Genomic DNA, 18,420 nt, shown 5'->3' with positions numbered 1-18,420 from the left:
GGAACTTCCAAGGAGTGAGTATAAAAAGGGGGGGGGGGACTTTTAAGTTGTTTAATAGTCTAGGAATCAACTATTATTGCTCATTGATTAAGACGACAATGTCCGTTAACCATTCAGTCAATAATCACAATGTTTTAAAAATGAGAACCAACTGTGCTTTTTCTATATTTCTGGAGGACAATTACTATAAAGTGTCCCTCAGGTTTGACAACTGAAGCTGAGGGAGCATGAAGACCCTAGACAGCCAACACCCACTAGAAAAGGGACAGCTGTGTAAAGGTTTCTAGAAGGGTATTATCCTTACCAGTATTATGTCTCATATTTAAATCTAATTGGATCTGGAATTCAGTATGGTGATACAAACAGCCTCATCTGTCCATTACATTAAATGCAGGGCTAACACTAACCCTATTAACAATAACCCTTACAATGTCAGGGGGGAAAGGAGGAAGCAAGGAATTCCTAAATCATGTACTTGTGTTGTGCGTAGAATAGATAAGAAAGAAGCCATAGGCCAGGCTTTCCAAGGCATTTGTATGCATTTATAGAAAGAGGAATACACATGGTATTAAATATATGTATGTACATACAAATATTAACTTTTTAAAAAAATTAACCTTCAATAAAACAGGTTGGGTGGTTACAGAGCTGACCACCCATGCTAAACCTTGGGGCCTAAACTGCCAGTTAATCTTAACTGATTTGATCTGTGAAAAAGTCCTGGGACATGTAGGCAAGCAGTGGGTGCTTGCCAAGATCAAGGAAGAGCAAACCAAGCACCATAGAAAGAAAGGAACTTGGAACTGATCTCTCAGAAAGAGTCCATTTGCATTCAGAGCCACAAGTGGCTGTTTGCTCGTTAAAGAAGGGGTGGTGCAGAATGTCTCCTCTCAGTAGTCTTGCAATGGAACCAGGGAACATCCAGGATTCAAAGTAGGAGGGGAAAGCCTGCTCGGCATAATCCTGAGTATCTGCACTGTCTTTGTGCAGCCCCTGTTAACAATAACTAGGGTGTATCTTCACCTCTTAACATTACTGCATTTGGAGTCTAGATGGGCCCTTTGCACATTTTCAGCAAGGATGCTGTACGTGGGGGAGAAGGGTACCTTAACCTCTTCTCATACAACTGTAGGACACCAAGCTTGGGGTGAAAGGATCCCTGCTGATCTTGCACAGCAACAAGGGGCTCCTTTCCTGCACACCTTGAAATTACCACAGGCCAAGGCAAGTCTGTTTCTGGGTGGCTAGCCACCCTATAAGGGCCCAGCTTTTACCGTAGCCCCAGCTGAGCTAAGGGCCTTTGATAGCAGGATAAGTAGGGCAACGCAGAAGAGGCTCCAATCCAAGCATCTTTGTGAAGAAGACTAACACCTTGGGTCCTAGCCATATTCCTGCTGAAGAGGGAATGCTGGACAATTCTAGAAGCATCCCTTGGAGGAAAAATTCACCTTACAGAGAGATCCCATGGTTCTGTATGGTCTGCACTGCCACCCTGCACCTGGCCATGTGTGCCATGTCTTCATGATGTCACTTCCAGGAAGCCATTCACGGGAGTTCTTTGGTATAATGGGATCTGTGTCAACAATTGCAGTGAAGAGGAAAATGGCTTTTTCCAGCCAGAACTTGCTGGATGATCCAGAGGTGCCTGAATCATCTGGATTTTTGACACTAGCAAGAATACACTTCCCCCTTTTTGAAACAGCCCTTTTACTACCTGACAAAAAGCCTGGCATCCAGCAGGCCTGGGAGATTTAACTCCCACTCAGTCACATTCTCAGCGCTGAAAGGGGCGTCGCACTTTTCTCCGACGTTTCTGTTTGGAATCTCCCTTCTGGGAGGTACTGTCCACTTTTGACGAAGGGGCAGGAGGGGTTGGCACACCCCCTGGTGATGGCGGCTGGGGCGTGCTGAAGAGGTTTTCGTTCGGCATCTGCCCAGGGTTCCCTTGGAAGATGCGACTGAAGAAGTCTTGCAGCTCTGCAGCTGAAGCAGGGCTTCTGTCTGGAGCAGCTCTTGATGGTGCAGAGGAAGGGGAGGAGAGAGAAAAGCATTAGAGCCAGCCATTAACTGCAGCAGAAAGAGATGGCAGGCCCAAGGGAAGAGTGGGAGCTGGAAGTTAGGCTTCAGAGCTCTTCACAATTGAGAAAGCCTCTGGGATCTGGCCTCTAGGTAGCTATATCACCCTTCTCTCTGGCAGACATAGGAATATATTCTACATTTCTCCAGGATCACATACTTTCAGATTCAAGTACTACCCTGAGCCCCAGATGTACCAGCCAGTCAACAAGGACACAGCTAGTCCACCATTCATGCACAAGAGTCAGACACAAGTTATCTGGAATCCTTTGTGACGATGCCTGACCAAGACAGTGTTCCTATTCTGAATGTTCAAATTAAAAGGGGGGCGGGAGAAGGGATGTTGGAGGAGTGTTCTTAGCACTCATGGCTGCAAAGAGACTGAGAACAGACCACAGATGGGTGAACTCTGCTAAATGCTTAAGATGAAGAGTGGTTCACTATGTGGGTGGGTGCATGCACGGGTATGTCATTTTACCACAACCATTACTACAAGGCCTGTTGTGGTCACACTTGCTGATCCCAACTCACAAATGCACAGTGCATCAGAGCCTAGATCCCCTATTAATTCCACACACAAGCGCTCTGATGCACGCCCTGGGCTTCCCAAGCCAGAATGGATCCTCCATTTATTTCAAGGACAAGGGCAAACCCGCATGTTATTCTTCTGCATGCACAGATCAGATTCCCCCCATGAAACCAACTGGAAATCTCAACGCGCACAAGGGCTCTGCAAATGTGCATGGACCTCTGGACTGGGGTGAACGGAGACGAGACACACTTCCGAGCTCAGACAGGACCCATCTGGGCCCACACAGCAGGGCAGGGTTTTTTGAAAAAGGGGCAGCATCACTCAGTACCAACCTCTGGCGTCCTCTGGAACCTCTTGATCCAAAAGTGATGTGATACGGAACCCGATGTGTATCTGGGGAGATTCCCACTCGCTGACAGCCAGCCCATTCTGCACAGTAAGACACACAGTCAGCCACGAGGTGGCAAGAGAGATACCTGCCTCTCCCAGAAGAGAGTATTTAGAATTGCAGCTCCCTCCCAGACAGTGGCAGGGACAGTCTGCAATCTTTGCAGTAGTGTGATTTATTATTCACATGACACTAAGTTGTATTTCAAATATCTTCTTTCCTCAGTTGTACACATGATGCAGCAAACATATTAACCAAGTAGACACTGGTGTTTCCTGATGCAAACACCTGTGGATATGTATCTGAAAACCTCAATTGGCTCCAAGTTCCTAGATACTTGCACACCGATATCGGAAGAGACATGTACACTGCCAACATTATTTATTGTGGGAAATGCCAGAGAACATGCAGCCATCACACTTGCTGCACAAGAATGGAGCTACCCAGCTTTGCCTTGAGGCCCAAAAACATATGCAGCCAGCCACTCAGGCTAAACACAATAGAAGAGGCCTCTTCAGACATCAGCACCTATTCTCTGAATGGTAAGTAACCAAGTTTATTGGAAGAAAAAAGTAGGAGAATTTCATTTGAAATCAGATGAAGGGATGAATGTCTTTCCCCCTCGCCCGGAAACATGAGGATTACAATACCTGTAATGTCATAAACCTTTCCATCCATCATGGCAAAATAGGTGATCTTCAGCCCGAGCATGCTGGATTCGGCCCAGAAATCACCTTCCTCAGCAGCATGAAGCTTGCTGCATTCTGCACAGTAGCGGGCATTCAGTGGGGCACGGTCCATCTCAAACCGCCTGCAGCAGCAGCAGCAGCAGAGAATTTATCAGATACCAGAGAACAGCAGTATATATATAACTACCAGAACTGGAACCCTAACTTTTTTCTACATATGCAGTTGCTTAATTCCAAAGGGGATTGTGGATTCTATGGCAAAAATGAATTACTGATACACAAAAAAGTTATTTGCTTAAATAAGACCCTAAGAGTTGAGTAACTACAGGCCTGTCTCCAACCTTCTGTGGCTGGGCAAGGTAACTGAGAGGGAGGTGGCCTCCCAGCTCCAGACAGTCTTGGAGGAAACTTATTATCTTGACCCATTTCAGACTGGCTTTCGGGCTGGCTATGGGGTGGAGACTGCCTTGGTTGGCCTGATGGATGATCTCCAATTGGGAATTGACAGAGGAAGTGTGACTCTGTTGGTCCTTTTGGACCTCTCAGCAGCTTTTGATACTGAGAGGGTTGGGAGTGGGAGGCACTGTTTTGCAGTGGTTCCGCTCCTACCTCTCGGGCAGGTTCCAGATTGTGTCCCTTGGACATTGCTGTTCTTCAAAATCTGAACTTTTGTATGGTGTCCCTCAGGGCTCCATATTGTCTCCGATATTGTTTAACATCTACATGAAACCGTTGGGAGAGACCATCAGGAGATTTGGTGCAGGGTGCTATCAGTATGCTGATGACACCCAAATCTATTTCTCCAAGTCAGCATCATCGGGAGAGGGCATAACCTTCCTAAATGCCTGCCAAGAGGCAGTAATGGGCTGGATGAGGGATAACAAACTGAGACTGAATCCAGATAAGATGGAAGTACTCATTGTGCGGGGATGGAACTCGAGAGACGATTTTGATCTGCCTGTTCTGGATGGGGTCACACTTCCCCAGAAGGAACAGGTTCGCAGTCCAGGGGTGCTTCTGGATATGAGCCTCTGCCTGGTCTCCCAAGTTGAGGTGATGGCCAGAAATGCCTTCTATCAGCTTTGGCTGATACGCCAGCTGCGTCTGTTTCTTGAGGTGAACGACCTCAAAACAATGGTACATCTGCTGGTAACCTCCAGACTGCATTACTGCAATATGCTCTATGTGGGACTGCCCTTGTATGTAGTCCAGAAACTACAGTTGGTCCAGAATGAGGTAGCCAGGTTGGTCTCTGGGTCATCTCGGAGAGACCATATAACTCCTGTACTGAAGAAGCTTCACCCGCTGCCGATAAGTTTCCGGGCAAAATACAAGGCGTTGGTTATAACCTATAAAGCCCTAAATGGCTTGGGCCCTGGGTATTTAAGAGAACATCTTCTTTGTCATGAACCCCACTGCCCATGGAGATCATCATCAGATGTCTGTCTACAGTTGCCACCAGCTTGTCTGGTGGCTACTCAGGGACAGGCCTTCTCCGCTATTGCCCCGAGGCTTTGGAATGCACTCCCTACTGAAATAAGAGCCTCCCCATCTCTGACAGCTTTTAAAAAGTCTTTGAATATGCATCTGTTCACCCAGGCTTTTAATTAATATTGTTTTAATGGTTTTAATGCTGTTTTAAAATATTCTTTTAAAATTTTTAAATTGTTGTAATGTTTTGGACTTTTTGTTTTTGTTTTGCCTAATGTTTTGCTTTCTGTTTTTATTTTGTTGTAAACCGCCCGGAGACGTAAGTTTTGGGCAGTATAAAAATATGTTAATAAATTTTTAAAAATAAAATAAATAAGTTATGTCATTTGTACATATTTTATCTCAAAAAATTTAACTTGGTTGGCAAGTAAAGTACCAGAAGGCAAGCTAGAGAGAGGCATGAATCAGAAGCCAATAGAAAGGGAAGATAACTAAGTCCCATACTAAAGCCTCGCCAATTAGAGTACTGGACACTCTGCCCAGCTGCTTTCTGCTGTCTTCGCAGATACTGCCCACATTTCCAAATTTTTCCATCAAACCACAACACTTAGGAACATTTTTCTTCAATACAAAGAGTGAAGCCTCAGTTCTCCAGCTACCAGTATTGAATGATATACTAGATGTTGTGCTTGTGTAGTAAACCTACCAAGGCCTAGGCACAACAGTTTGAAGCCTGGACTACAGATAACTGGTTTGGCCTTCCCCAGAAATAGATATCCACTCATCAACTGTCAAGACATCTCAAGGGGAGAAGGGTCTCTGCACTGGAGCCATCCTCAGAAGAACAAATGGCATAAACACAGGGCTGGTGACCAGCCCTTTGACTGCAAGGCATCCTAGAAGAAACAGCCAAGAGGCACTGGGATTCTGCAAATGCTGGAAAACTGACACACTCATACTATTACTGTCCTCAGGCTGACAGAAGAGCAGTGCCAGCGAAGAGCTAATGGCAGCTGGCCACCTACTTGTGCTTCCCCTGGCATTTGTTACACATCATTGTGTTCATGGCTTCTTTCAGGTCATCCTGCAGTTTGGAAAGGAATTCGTTCATTGACTTCAGCTCTGTCTGCGCCATACGCTTTCTGAAACAGAAATAAGGGAAGCCAGTGGTGCCAATATAAGAACAGAAGAGATCTAGGCAACGCCAGACTAAGGCTGCAGTGCCATGTACATTTACTTGAAATCAACCTTGTTTCTGTTTTTTTGAAAGAGCTAGAAATGTTATGATCCTTGTGAACACATAACCGGAGCACCTGCAAGCAAGAAGGAAGTAGCAGCAGACTCAGGCTAACCTGCAGATATGTCAGTTTCACAAAAATCTGAAAGAAAAAAAGCCTGGGGGCCAAACTCCCCACCACCACAAAAAACAAAACAAAACACCTGCCCCAGTGCAACTCAATAGAGCAGGATGTTTGTGAACTCAGAGGGTACTTAACAGACAACCAGGAAGGTGGAACTAATGGAACTCAGTGGTGAAGGGGAGAAGGAAAGCTTAAACAAGATGACAAAACTGGTGACCTGGTTTGGTCCCAGCCTCTCCCTTTAGGGTCCTGTTGACGAGCAGGTGAAAAGATGTGGGCAGGGAGATAGAGTGGCTGTGTTCTATAAGAGTATCATCTCCCTTACCATGATCCCTGTCAGAGAATGTGACTCTCTCAAGAGTGTGTGTACTTGAGTCTGGGGTTCAAGGATAGACTGGGACTTTTGTTGGTATACCAATAACCCTGCTGCACAACAGAGTCCCTAACTGAGCTGATGGACTTGGTTGCACAGTTGGCATTGGAGTCTCCCAGGTTTATGATGGTGGGGGACTTCAATGTTCATATGAGGAGCAATCTGTCTGGGGTGGCTCAGGAGTTCATAGCAGCCATGACAATGATGGGCCTATCCCAAGTGGACTTGGGACCAACACACATGGCAGGTCACATGCTCAATCTGGTCTATTACTCTGATCAAGGGGGTATTTCATGAGTGGGGACAATGTGATTTCCCCATTGTCATGGACAGCCCACCATCTGGTTAAGGCTGGACTTAAAATATATCCCATCTCTGCAGGGGTGAGGGGCCTATTAGAATGATGAGCCTAAGAAGGTCATTGAATCCAAAAAAATTCCAAGAAGCTTTGGAAGGATTTAGTGTTGGCTCTGCCCGTGATTCTGTTGACACCCTGATGGACAACTGAACTAGTGGACTCACCAGTAGATTTGATCACTCCTAAGCATATTCTTACTTCAAAATTGGCTCCATAATACTCAGAAGCATTGTGGGAGCTGAAGTGGCAAGGTAGACAGCTGGAGTGCAAGTGGAGAAAGACTTGACCCAAATGCGACAGATTACAACACAGAGCACATTCAAAGACCTATGCTCAGGTAATGCATGCAAAGAAGCAATTCCTTTCTGCCCACATTGCATCCGCAAGCTCACGTCCAGCAAAGTTGTCCAGGGTTGTAAAAGGGCTACATGCCCCTCCTGCCCTGAATCTGGAACCATTGGTTACCGGTTGTGATGTTTTAAATGAGTTTGTGTGTGTATAAAATATCTTGTATTCGGGCCGACCTGGATTCCATAATTACCACAGAGACTATCATGGAGGTATCCAACAACTCCTCTTATATGATGAGGTTGGATCAGTTTCAGTCTGTGACTCCCAAGAATGTGGACAAGCTGTTCGGGGCGGTGCAGTCCACCGTGTGTTCTCTTGACCTTTTCTGACATGGTTTTGGGTGGGCTTTGAGGTGGAGACTGACCTGGTCAGCCTGATGGATGATCTCCAACTGGGAACTGACAGAGGGAGTGTGACTCTGTTGGTCCTTTTGGATCTCTCAGCAGCTTTTGATACCATCAACCATGGAAGAAGCTGGGAGTAGGGTAGGAGGCACTACTTTGCAATTGTTCTACACCTGCCTCTCAGGCAGATTCCAGATGGTGTCATTTGGAGACTATTGCTCTTCAAAACAAGAGCTTCTGTCTGTCTCCAAAACTTTTTAACATCTACATGAAACTGCTGGGAGAGATAATCAGGATATTTGGTGCAGGGTGTTATCAGTATGGTGATGACACCTAAATCTATTTCTACATGTCAATGTTATCAAGAGGCATAACCTCCCTAAATGCTTGCCTCAAGGTGGTAATGGGCTGGATCAGGGATAGGAACATAGGAAGCTGCCTCAAACAGAGTAATACCATTGGTCCATCTAGCTCATTATCGTCTACAGACTGGCAGGGGCTTCTCCAAGGCTGCAGGCAGGAGTCTCTCTCAGCCATATCTGGAGATGTCAGGGAGGGAATTTGGAACCTTCTGCATGCAAGTGCTCTTCCCAGAGCAGCCCGATCCCCTAAGGGGAACATCTTACAGTGCTCACATGTAGTCTCTCATTCAAATGCAAATCAGGGTGGACCCTGCATTGCAAAGGGGACAATTTATGCTTGCTACACCAAGACCAGCTCTCCTCCCCTATAACAGACTGAGACTGAATCAAAATAAGACAGAGGTACTTATTGAGTGGTGTTGGAACTCAGGAAGAGAGCTGGTCTTCTGGTAGGAGGCATGAATTGTCCCCTTTGCTAAGCAGGGTACACCCTGGTTATATTTGAATGGGAGACTACATGTGTGAGCACGTAAGATATTCCCCTTAGGGGATGAGGCTACTCTGGGAAGAGCATCTGAATGCTTGCATGCAGAAGTTCCCAAGTTCCCTTCCTGGCATCTCCAAGATAGGGCTGAGGGAGAGTTCTGCCTGCAGCCTTGGAGAAGCCACTGCCAGCCTGTGTAGACAATACTAAGCTAGATGGACCAATGGATTGACTCAGTAGAAGGAAGCTTCCTATGAGACAACTTCGATCTGCCTGTCCTGGATGGGGTTACACTCCCTCAGAAGGAACAGGTATGCAGTCTCACAGTGCATTTGGATCCAAACCTCTCTCGTGTCTCGGGTAGAGGCAGTGGCCAGAAGTGCTTTTTATCAGCTTTGGCCGATACGCTAGCTGCATTCTTTTCTTGAGATAACTACTACCTCAGAACAGTAGTGAATATTCTGGTAACCTCCAGACATGACTCCTGCAATGTACTCTATGTGGGGCTGCTATTGTATGTAGTGCGGAAACTGCAACTGGTGCAAAATGAGGCTGCCAGGTTGGTCTCCAGGTTACCTCAGAGAGACCATATCACACCTATATTAAAATAATTACACTATCTACCAATGTGTTGCCAGGCAAAATACAAAGCACTGGTTATAATCTATAAAGCCCTAAACAGCTTAGGTCCAGGGTATTTAAGAGAACGCCTTCTCCATTATGAGCCCCACCACCTACTGACATCATCTGAAGAGGTCTGTCTGCAGTTACCACCAGCTCATCTGGTGGCTGCTCAGAGATGGGCCTTCTCTGTTGCCGCCCCGAGGCTTTGGAATGCACACCCTCAGAAATAAGAGCAGAGATGGACAACAGGGATGTGAACAAATGTTCTGGTGGGGCGGAGAGGGGTAAAGCAGGTCCTTACCTGATCCTCTGTCACCCCACCACTTTTCCAGGTGCACTGCTGCACCGCTCAGAAGTCTGCACATGGCTGCAGGGCTTCACCCAGCAGCCTGCATGCAGTGGTGGGATGCACATGGCCACCGCGCATGTGCGGTGGACATGTGCGCCCCGCACCCATACGCAGGCTGCTGGGTGAAGCCCCATGGCCACACATGCTTCTGAGTAGCACAGTGCCGTGTTTGGAAAAGCAGCAGGGTAGTGGCAGAGCAGGTAAGGACCTGCTTTACTTGTACTTAAAAAGGTATCACTCCCTGCCCCACCGAAATGATTTGGCAGGCCGCATTGAATCAATTCAGCACATCCCTACTGGACACGCCAAATTGATTTGCGCACATCCCTAGTGGACAAACCTGGCCCTTCAGCTGTGGTTGAACTACAACTACCATCATCCTCAGTCTCAGTGGCCAATAGTGAGGAATGATGGGAGTTGTAGTTTAACAACAGATGCAAGGCCAAGTTTGCCCATCCATAAATAAAAGCCTTCCCTTTTCTAACAGCTTTTAAAAAGGCTGTGAAGACACATTTATGCATCCAGGCTTTTAATTAGATGTATAGAATCTGTTATTGTTCTAAACTGTTTTAAGCCTTAATATTTTAATTTATATTATTTTATTGTAAACTGTCCAGTGATGCAAGTTTGGGGTGGTATATAAATATGCTAAATAAATAGTGGAAAGTCTCTCAGCTTGAAGAATTCTCCCTCAAGACAGTCACAATCCCTTCTATTGTTTTTATTCTGCTTCAGAGGGGGAAAGGTATCTAAAACTTTCATCTCGTAGAACTTAATGCCAAAGAGCCATGGTTAGGATCAGGCTGCAGGAAACACAGGCATCATATACTAAACCAAAATACCAGGACTCCACACCAACAAAGGTAAGCCCTTTGTTACCTGTAATCCCTTGAGTCTCCTCTCCTGAACACCTTTGGGCCAAGACCACAGTTTGGTCCCTACTGTTTTCTAATATTCTTCCATTATTGTTTTTGTTAAAGCCCTTGCCTAACAGCTGAGTGGCTTGGAGTTCTCTTTATTTTACTTACATTTCTTCACTACAATCCTCAAGGAACAGGCATAAGATTTACTTTATTAAAATACTTATATACTTCCTTTTGGTTTTCAAAATAAGCAGTCAAAATATACAACAAAAACAAAGCAGCAATAGCTAAGAGGCACATCCAAAAACCATAAGATGAATGTTTTAACCATGCCCCCCCAAAGTCAAATGGGTACCCTCAGGGAAGGAAGCTCCACAGCCTGGGTACTGCAACTGAAAAGGCCCCATGATGTGTCCCCACAAACTAGATCTCCCTCCAATGGCATCACAACATGGAGCGGGGCCTCTGCCAGTGACCAAAATGAGCAGACAGGCCCACATGACAGGAGGTGGCCTTTCCAATATCCTGCTCCCAAACTGCTTAGGGCTTCAGAGTCCATAACAAGTGCTGAATAATGCTGAGAAATGTACTAGAAACCTAAGAAGATTAAGCCATATTGGAGTGACCTGTTCCAAGAAGCAGGAACCAGAACCACCACCCACCACCCCACACCAGCTGCAACATTTTGCACCTGCTGAAGTTTCCAAACACTTTTCAAAGGCAGCCCCAAGATGCTTCTTTAAAGGAAGAGAAAAGAAGGAAACCACCACACTATTTGCCTTTACCTCCAATTACTGCAAGGACAGAAGGAGATAAAAAACATTGTGCCCAGTTAGAGGTATAGGCTCCTTTTTATAGAGCATGTATCCCTAACCTTTATGGCCACAGGATTGATTTGATTTAAATCAAATCGATTTCGATTTAAATTGCTTCACAGAAGGACTCAATTTTAATGATTAAAATCACAATTAAAATCACTGGTCAGTAAGATTCTATTTAATCCTCATTTTCTATTAAAGTACATTCTTATTGTCTAATATAACTTTTATACATATTCTGAGATAGATTTAGGTTTCATTTTTAGAAAACAGACACACACTATAATAGGTATACACTTCTCATAATGCTGTCTCATTCTGCCAACTAGGCCTTGCATTTCTTTGTTGCTCTGTTTGCATTTCACACACATGCTTATCTTATACACAGGTACAGGAACTTCATAAAAATATTCCCAAATAGGGCCTCTTTAACAGCAGGCTGCCATAATAGGCGTTCCCCTCCTACAAAGGGAGGATACACTTGGAAAATGTCTCCTCAAGACTGCATAAATACATTCTGTTCACTTTCTTTCCCCTCCCCTATCCCTTGCACTTATATGCAGATTTCTCCTCAGATCTATTCCATTCCCCCTCAACTCTCTATTCATTCATTAGGCTTCTTTAGCCAGATTCAGAAATTATGCTGTATGAGTGTACAGATATCTGTACACTTGTATGAGTGACTGCACTTGTGTTCATTTTAAAAGTGAACTGGATACAGGCCATTCAAATGCACGGCACAGATAGGAAGCGTACTGCTGTACCTGTGTTCAACATAACATGTGAATGATTGTACCTGTGTACATTGTGCTCTTATTGTATGAGTGCTGAACAGAACTTGTGAATGGGCCTTATGTATTTGTATTTTTAGGGGGAGGGCAAGGGCTTGACTGTGTGTGCACTGCCTGTATACCACCTGCAGAGTAGGATTGATCAGGTCTGTTACTCTCAGCCATTTTTACAACTGTTAACAAGTTCCTAGAATATAATTAGAAGTTATTAACATTCATGATTATATCTTTGACCTAGGTTCTTTTTTTATATATGGTTTAAGAAAAAATTAAAATCCAATTTAAAAATCCAATTTTTATTTTTAAAAACTTTTTTTAATCAACCCTGATCAGTCAGCTGTGAATAAGTGTGTTCCTGTACATAGGATGAGGATGGAACCAAGATACTGGTTCCCAGATAAACTTTAGAAGGACAGATGTGCCTTTGCATGAAAGCAGACCTATGATTTGTGAAAGGTAAGTGTTTTAGAACATCTGGGACTGTCTCACAGAGCATTAAGAGGCTGGAACTCATGGCCTCATTTGCAATTTCCTTCCTTCCTCATCCTAAAATAGTGGCCTCATCCTAAGAGCTGCCCTCTAAGCCCCCTCCCAGTCCACAGATAAGACCTCATATATTCCGTACAGTTCTCATTCCAAAGCATCAGATGACCAATGGACGTCAACCTACTCACATTTCATATTCTTTCCTCCTCTCAGGGTTGCTGACGATATCCCAAGCTGCTCGCAATACCTTGAAGGCCTCCTCTGCCCGTGGATGCTTATTCTTGTCTGGATGAACCTGTGCAACATCCCCGCCCCCAACCAACAAGATGTCAGAAATACCCATACTGTGTTAATAGTATCCCAATAATGTTTCCCCCTCTCCAGGTGTTCAACACACAGCACATGCATTTTCACAGTAATTTGGACAGCCACCCTGTAACACTGACCAGCATTCTTATTTACATATTACATACAGGTTAGAGGGGTGAAAGAAAGAATGGTTTGTTTAAAGCAGGCCTGCACAACATAAGGCCCAGGGGCCAGATTCGGCCCACAGGGACTATTTCACTGGCCCTCAGGTATCCTGCAGCAACACAGGAGTGGGAAACTGCCTTATAGCGCCATCCTCTGCATGATTTCTCAGAAATATCCTCCATGGTGTGCCCAGTGAGGCTTACTCCCATGTAAGCAAGCCTAGCATTACAGCCTGAAAGCAACAACAACTTAGGGAGAGGAGAGGACTTGGCATTTGTTTGGGGCTGGCATGCACTCCAGGGGCCCCACTGGCTGAGCAGGGATGGGACCTATTCTCTGGCCACTATCCCTGGTTAAAACTTTGGGTCCATTGACAGGGGGAGTAGATCCACAAGTAACTAATAATATTTTTTTTTAATTTTAATGTAATCATGTGCTAAATGTCCAACCTTGGCCCCTGCACACCAAGTTGTGGGTGGTTCTGGCCCACCAGGGCATTTGAGTTGTGCAGCCCTGGTTTAGAGCAACAAGTTCGTGGTAGAGCAGGGACTTCAAGCTGATAATGCCAACCTATTTTCTGTTAAGGAGCTGAGACAGGAAATATGCACCTCCCCCAAGAATGTCTCTCCCTAAAATAACAGAGAAGGAAAGAGACAGGATCAACTTCTATCAAAAAAAAGTCTCAGCCACAAGAGTGGCTAACTTGTTCTAGTCAGTGGGAGATACAATCAGATCTCAGTCCAGGTAGGGCTCTGGAACAATTTTAGGTCCACCATGATGAGCAGCTCCTGTGTCTGCCCACACCAACATGGTACTACCGGAGGTCATTTACCCTTTCCCCTCATACTGAGATGGCTAGGGGGAGCAGAAAATAATTTGTCACACAGGTTATACTAGAATCTGGCAGTCCTAAAAACCAAAATAGAAACTCTCATGCTGAACATGCAAGCCAGACAGGTTCATCTGGGCCCCCAGGAGACTGTTCCTTGGTATCCCAAGAACAATTATTAGCACACTAATAGATTACTCTACACAATGGCACAGAGACAACCCAGGTTCTGACAGCGATAATGCTAACATGATAAAGGAAGGGATTAATAGTTGTTCTCCTCCCCCCACCCCACCCCTACAATCATCATAGGGTCACTAGGATGGGAGGCAGCATAAGCAAGATGGGACTGGAGAAAGCAGATTGCCAGTTGGGCACCACTGATCCTTCCTTCCACACAAAGCAGCTGACTGTGCCAGCTAGACACAGAGTATTCTCCTATACCACTGTGCATAGAGTTATACTACAAATAACTCGGTGAATCCATGTAGAATGCACAGCTGTGTCTGAAAATCACAAATATTTACCAGCACAAAGCAACAGAGAAATATGAAGGCACGTTTCTTAAATATCTGGCATTCACATCCATCAGCCTTCCCCAGTTCAAACATGCATGCTCACCAGTACTGCCAAGTGCCGATAAGCTCTCTTCAACTCTGCATCCGATGCTGTTGCTTCCAAGCCCAAGACCTGGAAAGGATTAAGCTCTTCTTCAGGAGTATGTGCCATAGTAAGCAGGCGGGCCACCTCTTCAGCAGGCTGGTACTGCCCAGATCCACCAGGAGCACAATTGTAAGCAGTTTCTCCAGGCTGGTTGGTCCTTAGTCCTTTGGGCATCCAAAGGAAGGCATGCCACTTAAGAAGCAGACCTACCGCCCACTTGCAAGTCCTGCTTTCTTTGAAGAGGGCCCAAATTTGGGGCAGGTCAACAGTTGAGAGGAGCCAGGCCCCATGGCTGGTGTGACTCCACCTGCCCAAGATGTTGAGCAGGCCTGATTTTAAGACCCGCCAGCAGAGTCTCAGGCTACCTATGAGAAGCATGAGCACCAAGAAGAACACAGCACAAAGCATCTTGAGCAGGCGGTAAGTCAGGCTCATCCACAGGCTGAGCTGTCGCATCAGTTTTCTGCAAGCCAATATGGCATGCTGGATCCAAGCCCACACACCAGTTCGAACAGTGTCTAGGTCACGTGGGCTGAAGCAGCAGCAAGAGTAGAGCAGCTTTCCACCAGCTTCCACACCTTCACCACACCTGTGGGTGACCTGCACAATTAGGCCAATGAAGAGTTTGAAGCAGGAGACACAGAAAGAGGTCAACCCCTCCAGGTGCTTGAACAGCTCGCCTCTGGCATGGTGCCGCCCACCACTGCTCCTCTTCCTAGTCTGCCGGTGCTTCCCCCCAGATAGTGCAAAACGCCCTTCAAACTTTTCTTTAGCAGCAGAACGGTGCCTTTGCTGCCGGGATACCTTCCTCCCAGAAGGAGCCCTAGTGCAGTCAGAGAGGTCCTCCTGGGCCTTTGCTGCCACGTCATCTTCAATATCTTCTTCCTGGCCTTGTAGTAACTTTGACATGTCCTTCTCCTTGAAGCCAGAAGGCCAGTGCTGGCAAGTGAAGCCACACAAGTCATTCTCTTTCTCTGAATAAGTTCCAGAGATCTCTCCCTGACAATTACAGGAGTCAGCTTCATAGCCAGAGGCATGCAAGCTGCTGTTCTCTTGTTCAGAGCTTTCATCCCAAGCAGTTTCAGTCTCCCTCATACTTCCCTCCTCACCTGGAACCTCCACCTTTTCAGGAGGCAGCCCACAAGCCTCTCTTGCTTCCAAAACCAACACCTCTCTGCTGGGCTAGGCTTTCCAGGCAGCATCCCCAAGAGTCCCGACCACCAGCCAACATGCTGCTTCCTGCATCGCCACCATCTGAGAAGGAGCACTCATCCGCCTCACAGTAGTTAGCAGTGTGCAGAACAGTCCTGCCCAAGTCAGAGTGCTCTGGTTTGGGTTCACACAGCCCTCCAGTCCCAAGTCGGAGGCTCTCCATGGCACTTGGGTTCCAGAATAGTTCTGGCCTTGACAAAGATTAAGTTACAGCCATCATCAATCCCTCTTCCTGCAAAAATAAGCGGAAACATTGAACACCAGCATGAAACGCCTCACTGTACTGTCCAGAACCACGCACACCCTCACTTGCACGCACGCACACCCACACCCATCTCCTCTTTGCTGGCTCTCTCCCCCACGGCCTCATCAGCCACAGTTTCCCCCCCCTTCCAATGGCTAACCGAAAGATCCCTGCAACCCACTTTTAGGGCCGGAGAGGGGAAGTGGGAGCAGCTCCAAACTGGACGGGGAGCAAGAGCAAGGGCGGCAAGCGTGGCTCCCCCAACCGAAGGGGAAAAAGACACTAGAAAGAAGGCGAGAGGGGAACTCACCTGGTGTTGTTGCCGTGGCAACGAGAGGGGGCGCTGCTCCTCTCTCCTGCTGCCCCCTCACTCTCTCTTTCGTTCTCTACAAGCCGCCACTTCCGACTTCCGCCCGCCTCTAGGTAACGGCGCTCTCCGCCTTCCACGTCCGGGTCAAGGGGGAGGGGAGCTTCCAGGACGTCGTTGGCCGCCCCGGCCGCCTCCTCCTCCTCCGTTCATTCATTCTTCATCCATTCATGTGTTTACTGGAAGCGCCGACACGTCACGCTTCTCTCGGGCGGCGCGTGTCCGACAATCTCCCGGTCTTGGCCACTGTCCGCTCCTCCCCGTCTATACCTGAATACGGCGGTGTAGCTGCACATTCAGAAGTGCAGGCGCGCTCCATGACAGCGCCCATAGCCATGCCCACCCCAACAGCCAGAGAAAACAAGTACCACCTTGGGCACTGTAAGATATTCCCCTCAGAGGATGGAGCCGCTCTGGGAAAAGCAGCTAGTTTCCAAGTTCCCTCCCTCCCTGGCAGCATCTCCAAGACAGGACAACAAGATTTTTTGATAGGGCTTCCAGCATGCTGTTTCCCACAATGGCCGAATGCCAGCCAGATGCCTCTAGAAGCCCCTCAAAGCAGGACAATGAAGGCAAAATTCCTTCGCTGCTATTGTCCCCTCAGCATGGAGTATTTAGAGGTGTAGGGGCTCTGAACACAGAAGTGCCATATCGCCGTCATGACTAACAGCTAGTGATAGATCTCTCCACCGTGATTTGTCGAATCCCCTTTTAAAGCCATCTAAACTAGTGGTCACCATCACATTTAGTGACAGCAAATTCCATATGTTAATTATGTGATAAAGTACTTTTCCATATCTGTCCATTTATTTATTTATTTATTTATTCTGGGCTGATCGGTGCTTAATTTTTAAAATAGGAGTTGTCCAAGGCTCAACTCTCCATCAAAGCCATCCTAAATGTGTGGGAATGGCTGTCATATTATAGTGAGGGCAATGAAAGGCATCATGTCATACTGTGCAGGAGATGGCAATGGTAAACTCCTCCTGTATCCTACCAAAGACAACCACAGGGCTCTGTGGTCACTAGGAGTCAGCACCCACTCGACAGCACACTTTACCTTTAATGCATTTTGCAGATTGACTGACTAGAGGCACTGTCCAGCCAGAAAACCCTATATAATTCTGATACAACAGATAATAACATAAACATAATGTCTATTGTTGAAAACAGGTCAGAGTATTGATCTCTTCTGGAGTTGGCTGGTGTGACAGAAGATATGGCACCTCTAAATTTGCTTAGAAATAATGCAGCCCACCCAATGCTACTTGTGTTTATTCAGGTCCACTGGATTCAATAAGCTTTACACCCAAATAAGGATTAGAATTAGGATTGAAGCCTTGGCTGAACTTCAAGAGTATCAAAGCAAATTAATACTGAATGGTTGGGAACAGATTGTGGTGATGAGCATATCGCCCTTGTAAGTTATACACTTCAAGTGGAACATCTGGCCTCAAATTTTAGGTTTCTAATAGCTCATTTATTGCTGCAGATTCCAAGGCAGATTTTAAATACAGAATTTCCTTTGGTATTGATCAGGTGTTGAGCAGGTACTCCCCCCCCCCCGTCTTGCTGTCTGCCATCACTCTTAAAAGGTAAAGTGTGCTGTCAGTCAGTTTCAACTCCTGGTGCCCACGGAGCCCTGTGGTTTTCTTTGGTAGAATACAGGAGGGGTTTACCATTTCCTCCTCCCGCACAGTACGAGATGATGCCTTTCAGCAACTTCCTATAGCGCTGCTGCCCAATATAGTACCAGCAGGGATTCAAACTGGCAACCTTCTGCTTGTTAGTCAAGCATTTCCCCACTGTGCCACTTAAGGTGACTGCCATCACTCTTAGGCAATAGAATATGATTGCCCCAGAACAGTTGGACAGCTACCCAGGAGAAATTAGACTAGGACTCCAAGCCTGGATCCATCATATCTAAGAAACTGGCATCTGTCTCTTATAT

General features: G+C 46.3%; 1 protein-coding gene across 2 annotated transcripts; it reads right to left on the bottom strand.

The window, feature by feature from the left end:
* Positions 1-520: 520 nt before the first annotated feature.
* Positions 521-16,603, bottom strand: DNAJC14 (DnaJ heat shock protein family (Hsp40) member C14). Of its 2 annotated transcripts, none has more exons than XM_053298637.1 (7): positions 16,413-16,603; positions 14,605-16,090; positions 12,869-12,975; positions 6,142-6,258; positions 3,647-3,807; positions 2,941-3,037; positions 521-2,012 (listed from the first exon to the last, which is right to left on the bottom strand). In XM_053298637.1, the coding sequence occupies exons 2-7, from the start codon at positions 15,739-15,741 to the stop codon at positions 1,775-1,777; spliced, it is 1,857 nt and encodes a 618-aa protein (XP_053154612.1). In that variant the 5' UTR covers positions 15,742-16,090; positions 16,413-16,603; the 3' UTR covers positions 521-1,774. The 2 variants fall into 2 exon arrangements, with proteins under 2 accessions (XP_053154612.1, XP_053154613.1); XM_053298638.1 differs by lacking the exon at positions 16,413-16,603 and adding an exon at positions 16,284-16,408.
* Positions 16,604-18,420: the final 1,817 nt, after the last annotated feature.

This window comes from Hemicordylus capensis, chromosome 2 (assembly GCF_027244095.1).
Source record: "Hemicordylus capensis ecotype Gifberg chromosome 2, rHemCap1.1.pri, whole genome shotgun sequence".
In the NCBI taxonomy this organism is placed as follows: Eukaryota; Metazoa; Chordata; class Lepidosauria; order Squamata; family Cordylidae; genus Hemicordylus; species Hemicordylus capensis.
Note: the sequence above shows the minus strand (reverse complement) of the source record. Positions and strands in the feature narration are given on the sequence as shown.

Excerpts from the sequence above, each read along its gene's own strand:
- DNAJC14 (XM_053298637.1), bottom strand. The coding sequence starts at position 15,741 with ATGAGGGAGACTGAAACTGCTTGGGATGAAAGCTCTGAACAAGAGAAC. Across the intron at positions 6,259-12,868 it reads AGGAGGAAAGAATATGAAAT|AAAGCGTATGGCGCAGACAG; the intron begins GTGAGTAGGTTG and ends TTTCTGTTTCAG. Across the intron at positions 3,038-3,646 it reads AAAGGTTTATGACATTACAG|AATGGGCTGGCTGTCAGCGA; the intron begins GTATTGTAATCC and ends CTTACTGTGCAG.